Source organism: Podarcis erhardii (assembly GCF_964252035.2).
Source record: "Podarcis erhardii genome assembly, chromosome: 9".
Lineage (NCBI taxonomy): Eukaryota > Metazoa > Chordata > Lepidosauria > Squamata > Lacertidae > Podarcis > Podarcis erhardii.
The window spans coordinates 12,818,236-12,832,596 of record NC_138512.1 but is presented as its reverse complement, the minus strand read 5'-3'; the positions used below and the strand labels follow the sequence as shown (position 1 = coordinate 12,832,596).

At 44.1% G+C, this 14,361-nt stretch overlaps 1 protein-coding gene across 1 annotated transcript in view; it reads left to right on the top strand.

Moving 5' to 3' along the window:
- The window catches only part of LGI2 (leucine rich repeat LGI family member 2), a 29,180-nt gene extending 16,301 nt beyond the window's left edge, over positions 1-12,879 (top strand). The window contains exons 7-8 of the mRNA XM_081876336.1: positions 4,624-4,788; positions 10,721-12,879. Of these exons, the coding sequence (XP_081732462.1) occupies positions 4,624-4,788; positions 10,721-11,538 (983 nt within the window). The 3' untranslated portion in view covers positions 11,539-12,879. The remainder of the gene's footprint in view (positions 1-4,623; positions 4,789-10,720) is intronic.
- The last annotated feature ends 1,482 nt before the right edge of the window (positions 12,880-14,361 follow it).

The following is a 14,361-nucleotide window of genomic DNA, read 5'->3' as shown; positions in this document are numbered from 1 at the left end:
GAAGGTCAGCGGTTCGATTCCCCGCGACGGGGTGAGCTCCCATTGCTCAGTCCCTGCTCCTGCCAACCTAGCAGTTCGAAAGCACGAAGTGCAAGTAGATAAATAGGTACCGCTCCAGCGGGAAGGTAAACGGCATTTCCGTGCGCTGCTCTGGTTCGCCAGAAGCAGCTTAGTCATGCTGGCCACATGACCCGGAAGCTGTATGCCGGCTCCCTCGGCCAATAAAGAGAGATGAGTGCCACAACCCCAGAGTTGGTCACGACTGGACCTAATGGTCAGGTGTCCCTTTACCTTTACTACTACTACTAATAATAATTTATTTGTACCCGGCCCATCTGGCTGGGTTTCCCCAGCCACTATGGGCGGCTTCCAACAAAAGATTAAAAATACATTGAAACTTCAGTGATTAAAAACTTCCCTAAACAGGGCTGCCTTCAGATGTCTTCTAAATGTCAGGTAGTTGTTTAACTCTTTGATTGTGTGCAGCAGGCACACAAACCCACAAGAACTCCTGAGTGTAGGGACCCTCCTCTCTTTCACATGCATGCATGTCTCTTTTAATATTCTGATATCAGCAATAGTAGAATAGCAGAGACATCACCTAGCCAACAAAGGTCCGTATAATTAAAGCTATGGTTTTCCCAGTAGTGATGTATGGAAGTGAGAGCTGGACCACAAAGAAGGCTGATCACCGAAGAATTGATGCTTTTGAATTATGGTGCTGGAGGAGACTCTTGAGAGTCCCATGGACTGCAAGAAGATCAAACCTATCCATTCTGAAGGAAATCAGCCCTGAGTGCTCACTGGAAGGACAGATCCTGAAGCTGAGGCTCCAATACTTTGGCCACCTCATGAGAAGAGAAGACTCCCTGGAAAAGACCCTGATGCTGGGAAAGATGGAGGGCACAAAGAGAAGGGGATGACAGAGGACGAGATGGTTGGACAGTGTTCTCGAAGCTACGAACATGAGTTTGACCACACTGTGGGAGGCAGTGGAAGACAGGAGTGCCTGGCGTGCTCTGGTCCATGGGGTCACGAAGAGGCGGACACCACTAAACAACAAAGAATAGCAGCATCCCCCCTCCCAATAGAATAGTAGGAGAAGGAAATTCTTGGCAAGTCATTCACATACCTTGGACATCAAAAAACTCTCCCTGCCCCCCCCCCCCATTTGTTCAGGTTTTATAATGGCAAAGGGCTTTGTGCTCTCCAGTATTACAAGAGCAAACTGTCAGAGCTGAGAAATCTTGTTTAGGGGGCGATATAAAAGTAGATTAGTCTTACTATAAACTCCCAAGACAAAATGCGAAATGCAAGTAAGGAGGCAGGAAGATTTAAGCACTCAGTGGGAAATCTTAAGAGTGCCAGAAAATGTACCAAAAGTAAAGACTGAAATAAACTGACATCAAAATGAGAAAGGATTGAAATTTCCCTGGAGTGTATGAAGAAAGTATATGCATAGGCAAAGCCTGTTGCTATTGGTATGTCTTTACTTTTTGTAGAGGACCATGTTTTGTTGTTGTTTAGTTGTTTAGTCGTGTCCGCCTCTTCGTGACCCCATGGACCAGAGCACGCCAGGCACTTCTGTCTTCCACTGACTCCCGCAGTTTGGTCAGACTCATGTTGGTAGCTTCGAGAACACTATCCAACCATCTCATCCTCTGTCGTCCCCTTCTCCTTGTGCCCTCGATCTTTCCAAACATCAGGGTCTTTTCCAGGGAGTCTTCTCTTCTCATGAGGTGGCCAAAGTATTGGAGCCTCAGCTTCATGTTCTGTCCTTCCAGTGAGCACTCATTTCCTTAAGAATGGATAGGTTTGATCTTCTTGCAGTCCATGGGACTCTCAAGAGTCTCCTCCAGCACCATAATTCAAAAGCATCAATTCTTTGGCGATCAGCCTTCTTTATGGTCCAGCTCTCACTTCCATACATCACTACTGGGAAAACCATGGCTTTGGGAAAAACATCATGCTTAGTTAGGCCCTTCCTTCCTTCCTTCTGCCATGCAAGGAGGGCGTCTGTCTAACAGGCAATGTTAATGTCTGTCTAGCAAATACTTTGTATGTAGGAGTTGGTGATCAACATTTTTTATTGCTTCTATTATGATGCTCATGCTTCACTTTTTAAATTACTCCCCATCTGTATTTTTAGACTTTAAAAAATTTGGACAGTTTTACACAAACACAAATCTCTCACATCATGCTTGTTGTTGTTTAGTCGTTTAGTCATGTCTGACTCTTCATGACCCCATGGACCAGAGCACGTCAGGCACTCCTGTCTTCCACCGCCTCCTGCAGTGTGGTCAAACTCACGCTGGTTGCTTCAAGAACACTGCCCAACCATCTCGTCCTCTGTCATCCCCTTCTCCTTGTGCCCTCCATCTTTCCCAACATCAGGGTCTTTTCCAGGGAGTCTTCTCTTCTCATGAGGAGGCCAAAGTATTGGAGCCTCAGCTTCAGGATCTGTCCTTCCAGTGAGCACTCAGGGCTGATTTCCTTCAGAATGGATAGGTTTGATCTTTTTGCAGTCCACGCGACTCTCAAGAGTCTCCTCCAGCATCATAACTCAAAAGCATCAATTATTTAGCGATCAGCCTTCTTTACAGGCAAGCTCTCACTTCCATACATCACTACCGGGAAAACCATAGCTTTAACTATACGGGCCTTTGTTGGCAAGGTGATGTCTCTGCTTTTTAAGGACCATGCTTAGGCCATGCAATTATTATCAGTGGTGTATCAACAATGGTAAACTAACTGTTGTGTGTTTAGTAGAGTTACAGCTTCTGTCATTTACTTCTCCAGAAGTGTGTAGTGATTATTTTGAGTTCAGTGGGGGATGTGCATAAATACTGGTGACTGTTAGATTTCACATGATGGTGTGAAGATTCTTTACTAACAGGGGTCTTCTGCATTGACCGGTCAACATGCCTAGTCTTCCAAGTGCTGTTGAGGTGTATGTACAGGTAGACAATGTCAACCAGAAAGTATGTATACTGGTATGTCAACATAAATAGGAGATTGGGCCTGGCTGTTGTGCAGAACTGACACAAATGCCGTGCTTATTCGCTGAACCATGTTTGAAACATTTCTGATACTTTCACATTCTCTAGCATTTGCTGACCGTTATCTTCACTCACCAGACCATGTGTAAAATTCCCTGTTGATGCTGTCAGTTGGTGCACATTCTCCTAGTGCCTTCCTGTGAATGTGCACAATCACCTGTGTTTATATACATTCACCAATTCATTGACGCTGCATACCTAGATTGAGGCCATAGTTAAGATCATATTCTGCGAGTTGCGATTCTCTGGTTCAAGACCTGACTCAACTATGTGGGATGTCTTTAAGCAAGTAACTATCTCTCACCGAAGGGGCGCGGGTGGCGCTGTGGGTTAAACCACAGAGCATAAGACTTGCCGATCAGAAGGTTGGCGGTTCGAATCCCCACGATGGGGTGAGCTCTCGTTGCTCAGTCCCAGCTCCTGCCAACCTAGCAGTTTGAAAGCACGTCAAAGTGCAAGTAGATAAATAGGTACCACTCCGGTAGGAAGGTAAACAGCGTTTCTGTGTGCTGCTCTGGTTCGCCAGAAGCGGCTTAGTCATGCTGGCCACATGACCCGGGAGCTGTACGCCGGCTCCCTCGGCCAATAAAGCGAGATGAGCGCCGCAACCCCAGAGTCGGTCATGACTGGACCTAATGGTCAGGGGTCCCTTTACCTTTACCTTTATCTCTCACCACCACTACTGCTCATGGGCATAATATATGCTGTAAGGATTATGGAAAATGCGGGGAAAGTAGTATATAAATACTAAAAAAATAAATGTTTATAATTACTCTATGTATTGTAACCTGTAAACATCACAGCAAATTTCAGGCTGGTGGCCTGTAGTCTTTGGTGGGTTGAAACTTGCATAGTAACTGATCAAAGGCGTTTTGAACATGGCAGTCAGAGGGGCATCATCCAGCCACACAGTTGTTACTTCAACTGATCAACAGCTACACACGAGAGTGTTGGATAAAATCAGCGAAATGTGTTCCAGTTTTCAAAACAACTGCAGGAGAAGTAAAATGCTGAGAAAGCAAAGCAATTCTATTAGTGAAGGAACAATCTGACAGCCCACCTCTGGAAAGGAAATGCATTTTTAAATAGAGTGTTCCAGCAGTGTGAAGTGAAATTCTTTAGAATCCATACTGTGAAACAAATTGCTGGGATGCCCTCCTTTGCTACTGACTTCTGTCATTTCAGAGCAAAATGGATACATCATTTAAAACTTTCCTTTTCAGTGTCCCCCCCCCAAAAAAAGGGTAGAATCATCTGTATATATTAGTTAATTCAAAATTTCATAGCTTTAAGACTTACAAGATACTGTAGGTATCAGAAAGCAGAAGAGACACAGAGGATGTAGTCACAGAAAGGCACAGTGTGTGGAAATGTGGAAACATGGGGGTTTAAATTCATACTTCATTCTGCTGTCTTCCCCCTTGAAGACTGTTCCCCAAAGTAATTTTTCCAAGCCAGGGTTTTCCAGAGAGAAATCAGCATAACGTGTCTTTTTTCTTTATGTTTTCTGTCAAGTTCAACTGTAACATTTTTGTTGTTTTTAATTACAAACATTTCTTTTCAGATTTTGTGGTTCATCAGATTTTACCCTACCAGTCAGTTTCAGTGGACACATACCACTCAAACAATGACGTGTATGTCGCCATTGCCCAGCCCAGCATGGAAAATTGCATGGTGCTAGAATGGGATCACATTGAGAAGAACTTCAGGAGTTATGACAACATTACTGGTAAAAATGAACACATAATTATTATTTGTTATATTACCTAATTATTAGTGTCTTTTTTTTTAAGTATCCGAGTATCAGGAAAAAATGCATATTGAAAAGAATATCTCTTGCTGATCTCTGCTGAATTTAGGTTGGATCCATTGAAAAATAAAAAATAGTTTAGTCTAGTTCACTAACAAAATGGTTATCATTATGATGGACAGAATATGAGTTCATATATTGCAGGATCCTCAGAGGGTCACAAGATGCCACACTCTAGTTTGACCAAGAAATGGAATGCAAAGCAGAGCTATGCAGCAATAAGTAAACTTGATTCTGCAGTATGGAGTACAGTAACACTATAGACCAAAGCAGATGAAATGTTAGAGATCAAATCTCTTTTAACTCTTAAAAAAACAAAAAGCAACCCTCAGCATCAGAGGTGTGGGGGGGGGATTAAATTCAAACCTTGGAACTTAGATAGGGGGTATTAACCTTGCCATACTTTTTCTCAATATAGGGGGACAGGGCTTCCAGACTGTCACTATTTTGGGGTGGGATTCAATCATATACTGGCAAATTCAGGGTATGCAATTAAAGTTGATGGGCATTTTTATGCAACAACCCAGCTTGACCCAAATACTGGATATATATTTTTGCTCTAAAGGAAGCGATACAAAGATACACTGGACAGTGTGTTTGATTTGACACAATGTCATCTGACCTCCCCATAAGCAAATTAGAATGAATGCTCATCAGATAGCCAATGTCATCTAATCTCCCTGCAATTAGAGGTGGTGCCATCATAGTCTTGGAGAGACAGCCCCAAATATTGTTGTTTGGCCCTGCCCAGATCAACCAAGCATTCTTTGCCCCCTCTTACCTTGAGTCCTCCTCCTGAAGGTGTGAGCTGGGTGTTTTTTGGTCTCCAACCAAATCTTCATGTTCCCTCATACAAACACTTTGCTCGCACCTGTGAGGAGATGAGGCCAGAGCAGCAACAAAATTGTTGCTTAGAACTGTAGAGTTGGAAGGGACCTTGAGGATCTGTGCAGGTCCCGGGGGGGGGGGGGTTACCGTGCGGCGTGGTCCGTGTCCGGTCCAAGGCTGAAGAGGGGTCCAAGGCATGGAGTCGGGCGTGGTCAGGAACTCTGGCAGAAGAGCAGGACAGGGTGCCGGCAGGAACAGGTAATCAACAATGTTGCTCCCGCAACTTGGGACTGGGGCTGGCCAGCTTTTATCTGCCCCGAGGCATAGGGCAGCCCCGGTCCACAGGTGATTCGCCTCTCCTAGTCTGGAGGCGAGCACTCCTCCTGTGAGAACTTAGTTCCCTCCGCCTCTCTGCCCTGAGCCTCTGCAGCTCAGGAGAGGCTGGACCCAGGGGCAACCTCAGCTTCCCCTGACAGGGCTGGGAGAGGAGCACCTGCAGGCAATGGGTCCTCGATCACCTCCGGAGCCAGAGTGGATTCATCTGGTGTCTGCTTCTGAGGATCTGGCACAGGTGAGGGCCCTTCAGGTTCAAGCCCCTGCCCCAGCTCAGCCGGCCCTGGAGCCGGGGACTCCTGTGCAGGCTGGGATTCCTCAGGTTCAGCCTCTGAATCCGATTCCCAGGCCATCACAGGATCATCTAGTCAAACCACCTGCAATGCAGGAATATGCAGCTGTCCTATTTGCGGACTGAACCTGCAACCTTGGCATTATCAGCACCATGTTCTAACCAACTGAGCTATCCAGGCTGATGCGCTTGAGAAAAATGAACCACAAACCTTTGTAATGAAAGATGCGCCATTGCATTTATTCATTGACTTCTCTCACTTCATAGGATTCTATCAATTTGGCAAGCAGGAATCCACAATGGCCAACTCAAAATGTTAGTCAATGACTTCCTGCCCCTTTCTTCCTCCCATTTCCACCTTAAGACAGGATGATGTTTTCTTCAAATCTTCTCCTTCCCTTCCCATTCTATTCTTCCTCTTTACACATGACAGCTCAAAACAAGCCCTGCTCCATGTTACTAGTTGCTAGATAATAAATGACAGTATGATGCTTATTGAACTGCATTAGGTCTGATTATGGTAAGCAGGCCCATTAGCATGCAAGAAACTGTTCCAATTCACTGTCATTCCCCGTGCTCCTGGGGACACCTCTGCCAAAAAATCTAGACTCTGAACTAAAGTAGGGAGGTCTGAACTGATCTATCCTTTTACGTCTTAACTAGACTTTAGGGCAGAGATGGGGGGAATTGTAACTCATGAGCAAACTTCTGGGAGCCTTATGCCAGTAGAGAGTGGGACCAGAGACAAAAGTAGATGGAGCAATGGGTGTGTACTGTACAGCAGGCAACACAAATGTCATGGGTTTACTTACACACACACACACACACACACACACACACACACACACACCTCTTCATCCTCTATCCAAGGAAGCAATAAGTATTATTGCTGTTTAAGGACAGATTTCAGCCAAGCCAAATACTCAAAGATGGCTATAGTAAGGGGTGTAGCTTAGGGCAATATAGAGAGATTTGAGGGCTGCATTCAGCTCCCCATCCCTGCTTTAGGGGACTGTTGGGACACATCCCTCAGAAGGGTGGAGTAAGCATGGACCAATGGTACCAAATAGTATGGGAAACAGCCCTACTAGAAAAATTAACCAATAAACTGAAACTGACACGGGGACAAACAGAAGAAGACGCCTTTATGGCTCCCCTTTATCACATAGACAGCCCAACAAGACAATGACAATAATCCACCAACAGCAGACAAATCAATATGGCTAACCTGACCCAAAACACCCACCCACCCCACTCACACACGAAAACAAAGATCACCACAGCCAATCACAAACAAACAACCACACCCTAGGCCAACCCCAACCTCTCTCACCACCAAAGGAACACAAGCAACGCTGACACCAAACCCTACATACAAAATAGAAACATCGCCACCCACCCCCACCCCCACCCATCTTCCCTCCCCCCACCCCCTTTTTTTCTTCTCCCCCTAATGTCTCAACAAATGAAACGGATTTGTAAAAATGTTACATGGAAAAAATACGAGGCATTACTTCTGTAAAACAAGAAAATCTTTAATTAAGAATAAAAATAAATACATCACAGAAGGGGTCTAGCCCAAGACCACCTCTAGTAATTCATACGTACATCAGAAGGGATGGTCTAAAACAAAATCCTGAGTGTGCTGTTTATCTCCTGTCTGCCAGGTTACTATCTTGGCCACTCTTTTGTTATGATAACTACCGGTACTCAATTCCTGAATCCAGGCCACAGGCTCACCCTATTCCAGGGGTCAGCAAGGCTTATCGGGCATGCCAGATCACTCCCACAGAGATCCACCGTGGGCTGGGCCAGCGCAGCACAATGCCGGAAATCGCATCTGCGCATGTCTGCGGCGCTGGAAATTGCTTCTGCGCATGCCCAGACGCCGGAAGGTGCGCATGCGCAGAAGCGATTTCCAGAGCCGCAGAAGAGAGTCCCTGCGCTGCGCTAAGTCAAACTACTCTTAGCCTCTAACCAAGCATGCTACATCACTATGCACAAACTCAACCAAAATGTCCCAATTAAAAGGGACACTTTTTCCAGATGAGACCCCCTCCCCTCACTTGACCCCACCTCTAGCTTTGAAAGAGAAGGCACAATAACCACAAGGCACTTCAGACAACCCACCCTGTTATAGAAGGAAGCCCTTTTCTCACCAGGTTCCTGTATCCTGAACCAAAACTCACCCTCATGGAAAAACTCTGGTTCTAGACAGCACAGCGCCAGAAGAGGCAAGATGGAGAAAACTTCTCCCCTGCCCAAGGTTCTCACTAAGCTGTATTAGGTGCCAAAGCCAGCACACTGAGATGCTCTAGCTCACCCTCACAGTGGTTTTGCTCCCAGAAGATCTGTGGTCTGAGCCTGACAAAGAGGTTTTTAAGAGGTTGACACTGCATTCCTATGAATGTCTACTCAGAAGTAAAACCTGTTGAGTTCATGGGACTTATTCACAGGTAAGTGTCCAGGATTGCAGCCAAGGAATTGTTCAGCACTGCCTGTTTGGTGATTCTCAGCTCATATTTTCGCTGACCTTTCACTTGAAACTATTGCACTTGAAAAAAACAAATACAAAACATCATGTTTGTTGTTTGTTCAAGTTAGTCAATTTATGGTGTTTAGGTGAAGCTTTAAAAAAAATGTTGGGTGTTGTAGAAAGATGATGTTCCCCTTAGCAAGGAACAGGAAGTAGGTTGCTATATGGATAGGAAATTTATAGAGTCAAATCAAGTCTATTTCAGCATGGCTGATTCTTTCAAAGAAAGGGCATTCTTGTTGATCAGCAGCAAACACCCAAGGTTGTTATGGCTGAAAGGCTACTATGCTGATTTTTAAATCTGTAAAAGTAGCAGTCCTTTCATTCAGTAGCTCTGCACCAGTCATGAATGCTCTTATGCTCTCCAAGATGTTTTTTCCAAGACTGCTTTGGTGGATGCCTCCAGTCACAACATTTACTGGAAGGACTAGCAACAGTTATTTAAATGAGCTAACAACAGGAGGGGTCCATAAATATGACTGGTAGAGTTGACTCCAGTATTCCTTGTTTGGGACTCCAAGAATCTCATGGGTTGGGATATAGCCTGGTGAACTATCATCGATTGGGTAGGCTCAGGCTACGGCTCCCTGTACAGCAGATGGGAAACTTGTGGTCCTTCAGTTTTCAGGCTACAATTCCAAGATCCCTAAACGTTGGCCATGTTGGCTGGGAATGATAGAGGGCCACAGGTTCACCATCCTTCCTCTACAGGCCCAGAAGTTACTCTTTTTTTGCTGTAAGTACAGTGGTGCCCCGCAAGACGAATGCCTCGCAAGACAAAAACCCGCTAGACGAAAGGGTTTTCTGTTTTTCGAGGCGCTCCGCAAGACGAATTTCCCTATGGGCTTGCTTCGCAAGACGAAAACGTCTTGCGAGTCTTGCGATTTTTTTCGCTCCCCCCCCTTTTTCTAAGCCGCTAAGCCGCTAATAGCCGTTTAGGCGCTTTGCCGCTTATAGCCGCTTTGCCGCTAATAGCCGCTAAGCCGCTAATAGGGCTAATCCGCTAAGCCGCTAATAGGGTTGCTTCGCAAGACAAAAAAACCGCAAGATGAAGAGACTCGCGGAACGGATTCTTTTCGTCTTGCGAGGCACCACTGTATTAGGAATCTGGCCTCTTGCCTTTACCTGATCAACAGAGAAATAATTTGACCTTCCTGCATTTCAGGCTCTGGCTACCAGCTCAAGCTAGAGAGTTTTCTAAGAACCTTAGCTTGATTGCCTAGATCAGAAATGAGGAGTCTGTAGCCCTCCAGATGATGACAGACTCGTCTCCATCAGCATTATGACTGATGGTCAGAGATTATGGGAGTTGTACTCCAGCAACATTGTAAAGATCTGTCTTTTTGTCCTGGCTTTCACTGACCCTTAAGATTGTTTTTGTTTCAATTCCCAGAACTGCTATTTTAGATGCTTTTATACTACTGTTACACTACTGATTTTATGTTGTGTTCTTGTTTTAATGATGTACACCAAGTAGATATTAGTGTTAAAATATTAAGTGGTTTATAAATGCTTTTAAATAAATGAATAAATAAAACAAATGGAGGGCCCGCTCTAGATTATGATATAGCTAAATCCAGAGCAGCAGAGCTGACCCAAACATTTCTCCAGCATTGAAGTTTTAGCCCTACCAACAACATACTCCATTGGGTCCTCTTTAATGTTGACAGTAGTGCATTTCAGATCTTCAGAGGCAAGGTTAATATGGTATTCTCAGTGGAAAGAAACATGGTCGCTTCATAACTATCTTGACTGCCTGGATTATGTTGGTTTCATTCAAAAGCAATGATGAATTGGTCAATATATTGTTTAAAAGATTTAACTGTACTCTGCTGATATTGCTACTTTGTTTGAGCCAACAGGTCAGTCCATAGTGGGATGCAAAGCTATCTTGATTGATGATCAGGTTTTTGTGGTGGTGGCTCAGCTTTTCGGTGGCTCGCACATTTATAAGTATGAGGAAGGCTGGACAAAGTTTGTCAAATTCCAGGACATAGAAGTTTCCCGCATTTCAAAGCCGAATGACATAGAACTCTTTCAGATAGAGAGTGAAACCTTTTTTGTCATCGCAGATAGCTCAAAAGCTGGTCTGACGACAATTTATAAATGGAACAACAAGGGATTCTACTCTTACCAGTCCTTGCATGAATGGTTCCGGGACACAGATGCTGAGTTTGTTGATATAGATGGAAAATCTCATCTAATCCTGTCAAGCCGCTCACAGATTCCCATTATCCTTCAATGGAACAAAAATTCCAGAAAGTTCCTCCCACACAGTGAGATACCCAACATGGAAGATGTGTTGGCTGTGAAAAGCTTTCGAATACAGGACAACCTCTACCTCTCACTTACAAGATTTATCGGCGACTCCAGAGTCATGATGTGGAATAGCAAACAGTTTGTGGAAATCCAAGCTCTGCCTTCCCGGGGAGCCATGAGCCTTCAGCCATTCTCCTTTAAGAATCATCACTACCTAGCCCTGGGAAGTGACTACACCTTCTCCCAAATATTCCAGTGGGATAATGAGAAGCAGCTCTTCAAAATATTCAAGGAAATCTACGTGCAGGCACCTCGTTCATTCACAGCTGTGTCAACCGATAGAAGAGATTTTTTCTTTGCTTCCAGCTTTAAAGGCCACACGCAAATATTTGAACACATAATTGTTGACTTGAGTTTATGAAGGAGCTGTGGGAGGGAGGTGGGAGGGGGCAACTCATGTACAGTGACATTTTCCCATCAAAACAAATCAAAAGGACAGATTACTCATTTTCTGAAGTTAGGATGTGCCTGTGGCATTAGTCAGGAGTTTTCTGAACTTTATAGAAGTTTGCATATTTAATCAGGGATCGCATTAACTTGGTTAAATGCATGCCATGCCCATTTTACCATTGGTAAAGACACTTTAAAGCCTATAATTACTCAGAAAAAGTGTGCAATGCATTAGAATTAATTCTAACACATCGGCAACATTGATGTAAAATCGAGAATGGAGAAGGGAAACCAAAAGAGGCAGGATAGCCGTGCGTAGAAAGAAAAGAAGAGGAAATATCTCCAGTGTGCCAATCCTCCTGTGAGCTGATCTTGGCAGAAACCATATTTACGGACTAACTCAAAAAGCTTGTTTGGGATTTGTAAAAGTCAGCATCGAGATGAAAATGCTGTTACATCGTCTTTGCTTCATGCTGGTCAAGGAAGGCAGCAAGAAGAGGACCTCTGCTGTTTGGCCTCTGGAGCAACTGTGATAGGAGGAGCCTCTAGAGAGCACTGTCTTTTCAACGCTCAGTCTGATTTAGGGAAGGAGGAAAGAATGAACATGTGATCTGTTCCCTAAATCTCTCCCAGGTGGCTAGTTCACAGCAGCTCCACATTCAGGACTTCATCTGAACTAATCCAACCCACCTCTGCTAATATTTATGGCCTGGCCACTTGTTTTGGAAGGCATACAGCTGCTGCCAACCCACACCTCTAAGATGTTCAGTAAAAGAGGCAAGTGGTGTGATCCCACCACATCCAGCATTTCCTACTCCCCATTTTTTTTTAACGTTGGCTGTTCCCTCACATGGACCTGGATCTAGCCAAAGTTAAACTTTTCAAAGTACAGTTGATTTCACTGGGACAGAACAACACATGTGCTTCCTTCTCCCATTGAAAGATTTGCTGCTTAACTTTGGCAGGATCATGCCCTGTTAATTCTGCCTAATTCCTTTGCTTCCTGATTACTTTGGAGAAGGCTCCCAAGATGCGACCACGAGAACTGGAGTTTTGGTAATTTTCACGCTCTTGGCCAATTTATGCTTTCAGTTTGTTTAATGCATGCTTAAGAGAATCTCCCGTGCAAAGCTCACACAATCTGAATGGCCTTTTCATTAAAATGTGGACCGCCTGATCAGGTGACAGGGCCACAGAGGTGAGGACTGCGTGCAAGAATCAGCTCAGCTTTCAGCTCTTAAACATTCCGAGATTTATTGTAAAAAGGTTTTGTTTGCATTTAGTTCCCCATATTAAAACAGTGAAATGCAAAGCTGTACTGACATTGAATGGTTTCAGGATGATGGGGTGGCAGTGGCAGAATCCTATCATTCTTTTTGCTTACAATTTTATTGATTCCCCCCCCCCCGGAGGAAAAAAAAATGTTTATCAACAAGGACATTTATACTAATAATCACAATGACAGCGACAACTTTAACCCAGTCCCACTGCTAAAAGACTTACAAATATAAGAAAGTTCATTATCATACACTACCAAACTAAACGTCTTAATTCTATACAGTAACATAGAAGGGATCCCTATTTTCATAAAATTTGACTCCTTTCTGAAGATCGTGAACCAGATTTTGTTATGCTTGTCTGTGCAGAGTCCGCTATGGTTAGGTCTGTACTGCAATCTTGCATTTTTTCTAAACCAAAGAGCACCAGTGATAATGTTGGCAGGTTGCAACACAAGAGATCAGACCTTCACCTTTATAGACATTAACATGCAGTGAGATAGATTGCTGTATTCCACTGCTCAGCACCACCTTCCATCTTCCTAAAGTAAATGGGTCTTCAGTTTTACCCCCTGGTAGCTGGGGAAGTAGGATGACAACGCAAGAAGAAATATAAATTACGCAGCACAGTGACAGAAGCCCTACTTTTTGGTATGGGCAAATTTGTAATTGATGATTTGAAACCTGGCAACTTTTACTAAGGAACACAAATTATCAGGAATATGTGCACATCATCATATCACGTTAAAGACCAACTAAGTTAGTTCTAGGTAAGAGCTTTCGTGTGCATGCACACTTCTTCAGATACACTGAAACAGAAGTCCTGTTTCAGTGTATCTGGACTTCTGTTTCAGTGTATCTGAAGAAGTGTGCATGCACACGAAAGCTCATACCTAGAACTAACTTAGTTGGTCTTTAAGGTGCTACTGGAAGGAATTTTTTAATTTTGTTTTGACTATGGCAGACCAACACGGCTACCTATCTGTAACTCATCTTAACATGGACTTTTTCAAAAAGTGTATTGTGGTTCTGTTTTCATTGCAAAGGTCTGCAACTGCATTGTTTAGAAACAGAGCTTTTCAAATACCCACCACTCTTATTTTGAGCACTGTGCTTTACATAACATTTCTGCACCATGTGAGCCAAATCCTCTTTCTCCCTACCCGTTTTAGTCAAGCCAGTGAAGCGATGGCTGTTCGCATCAGTGTTAAATGAAGCACTGAAAATGCTAGCAGTAGGTCACTCCAGGCAATCCAGCTGTTAAAAAGCTATGAAGATGCCAAAATGAAGCAGCTCCAGTGCATGACTCAAGAATCAAACTTTGTTCAGCAGCGTTTAAAAACAAATGCTACAGATGAGAGAATGCAGGTTGTGGCCTTCATTAATCACAATTAGAATGGACCTGCAGTGTGTGGCGGCTTTGTTGTAACCGGCTATGAGACCCTAACAAACAGGTTTCGTTTTTCACTCAGGTTATAAATTAAAGCCATCCTATAGCAATACCAGTTATTTGGGCC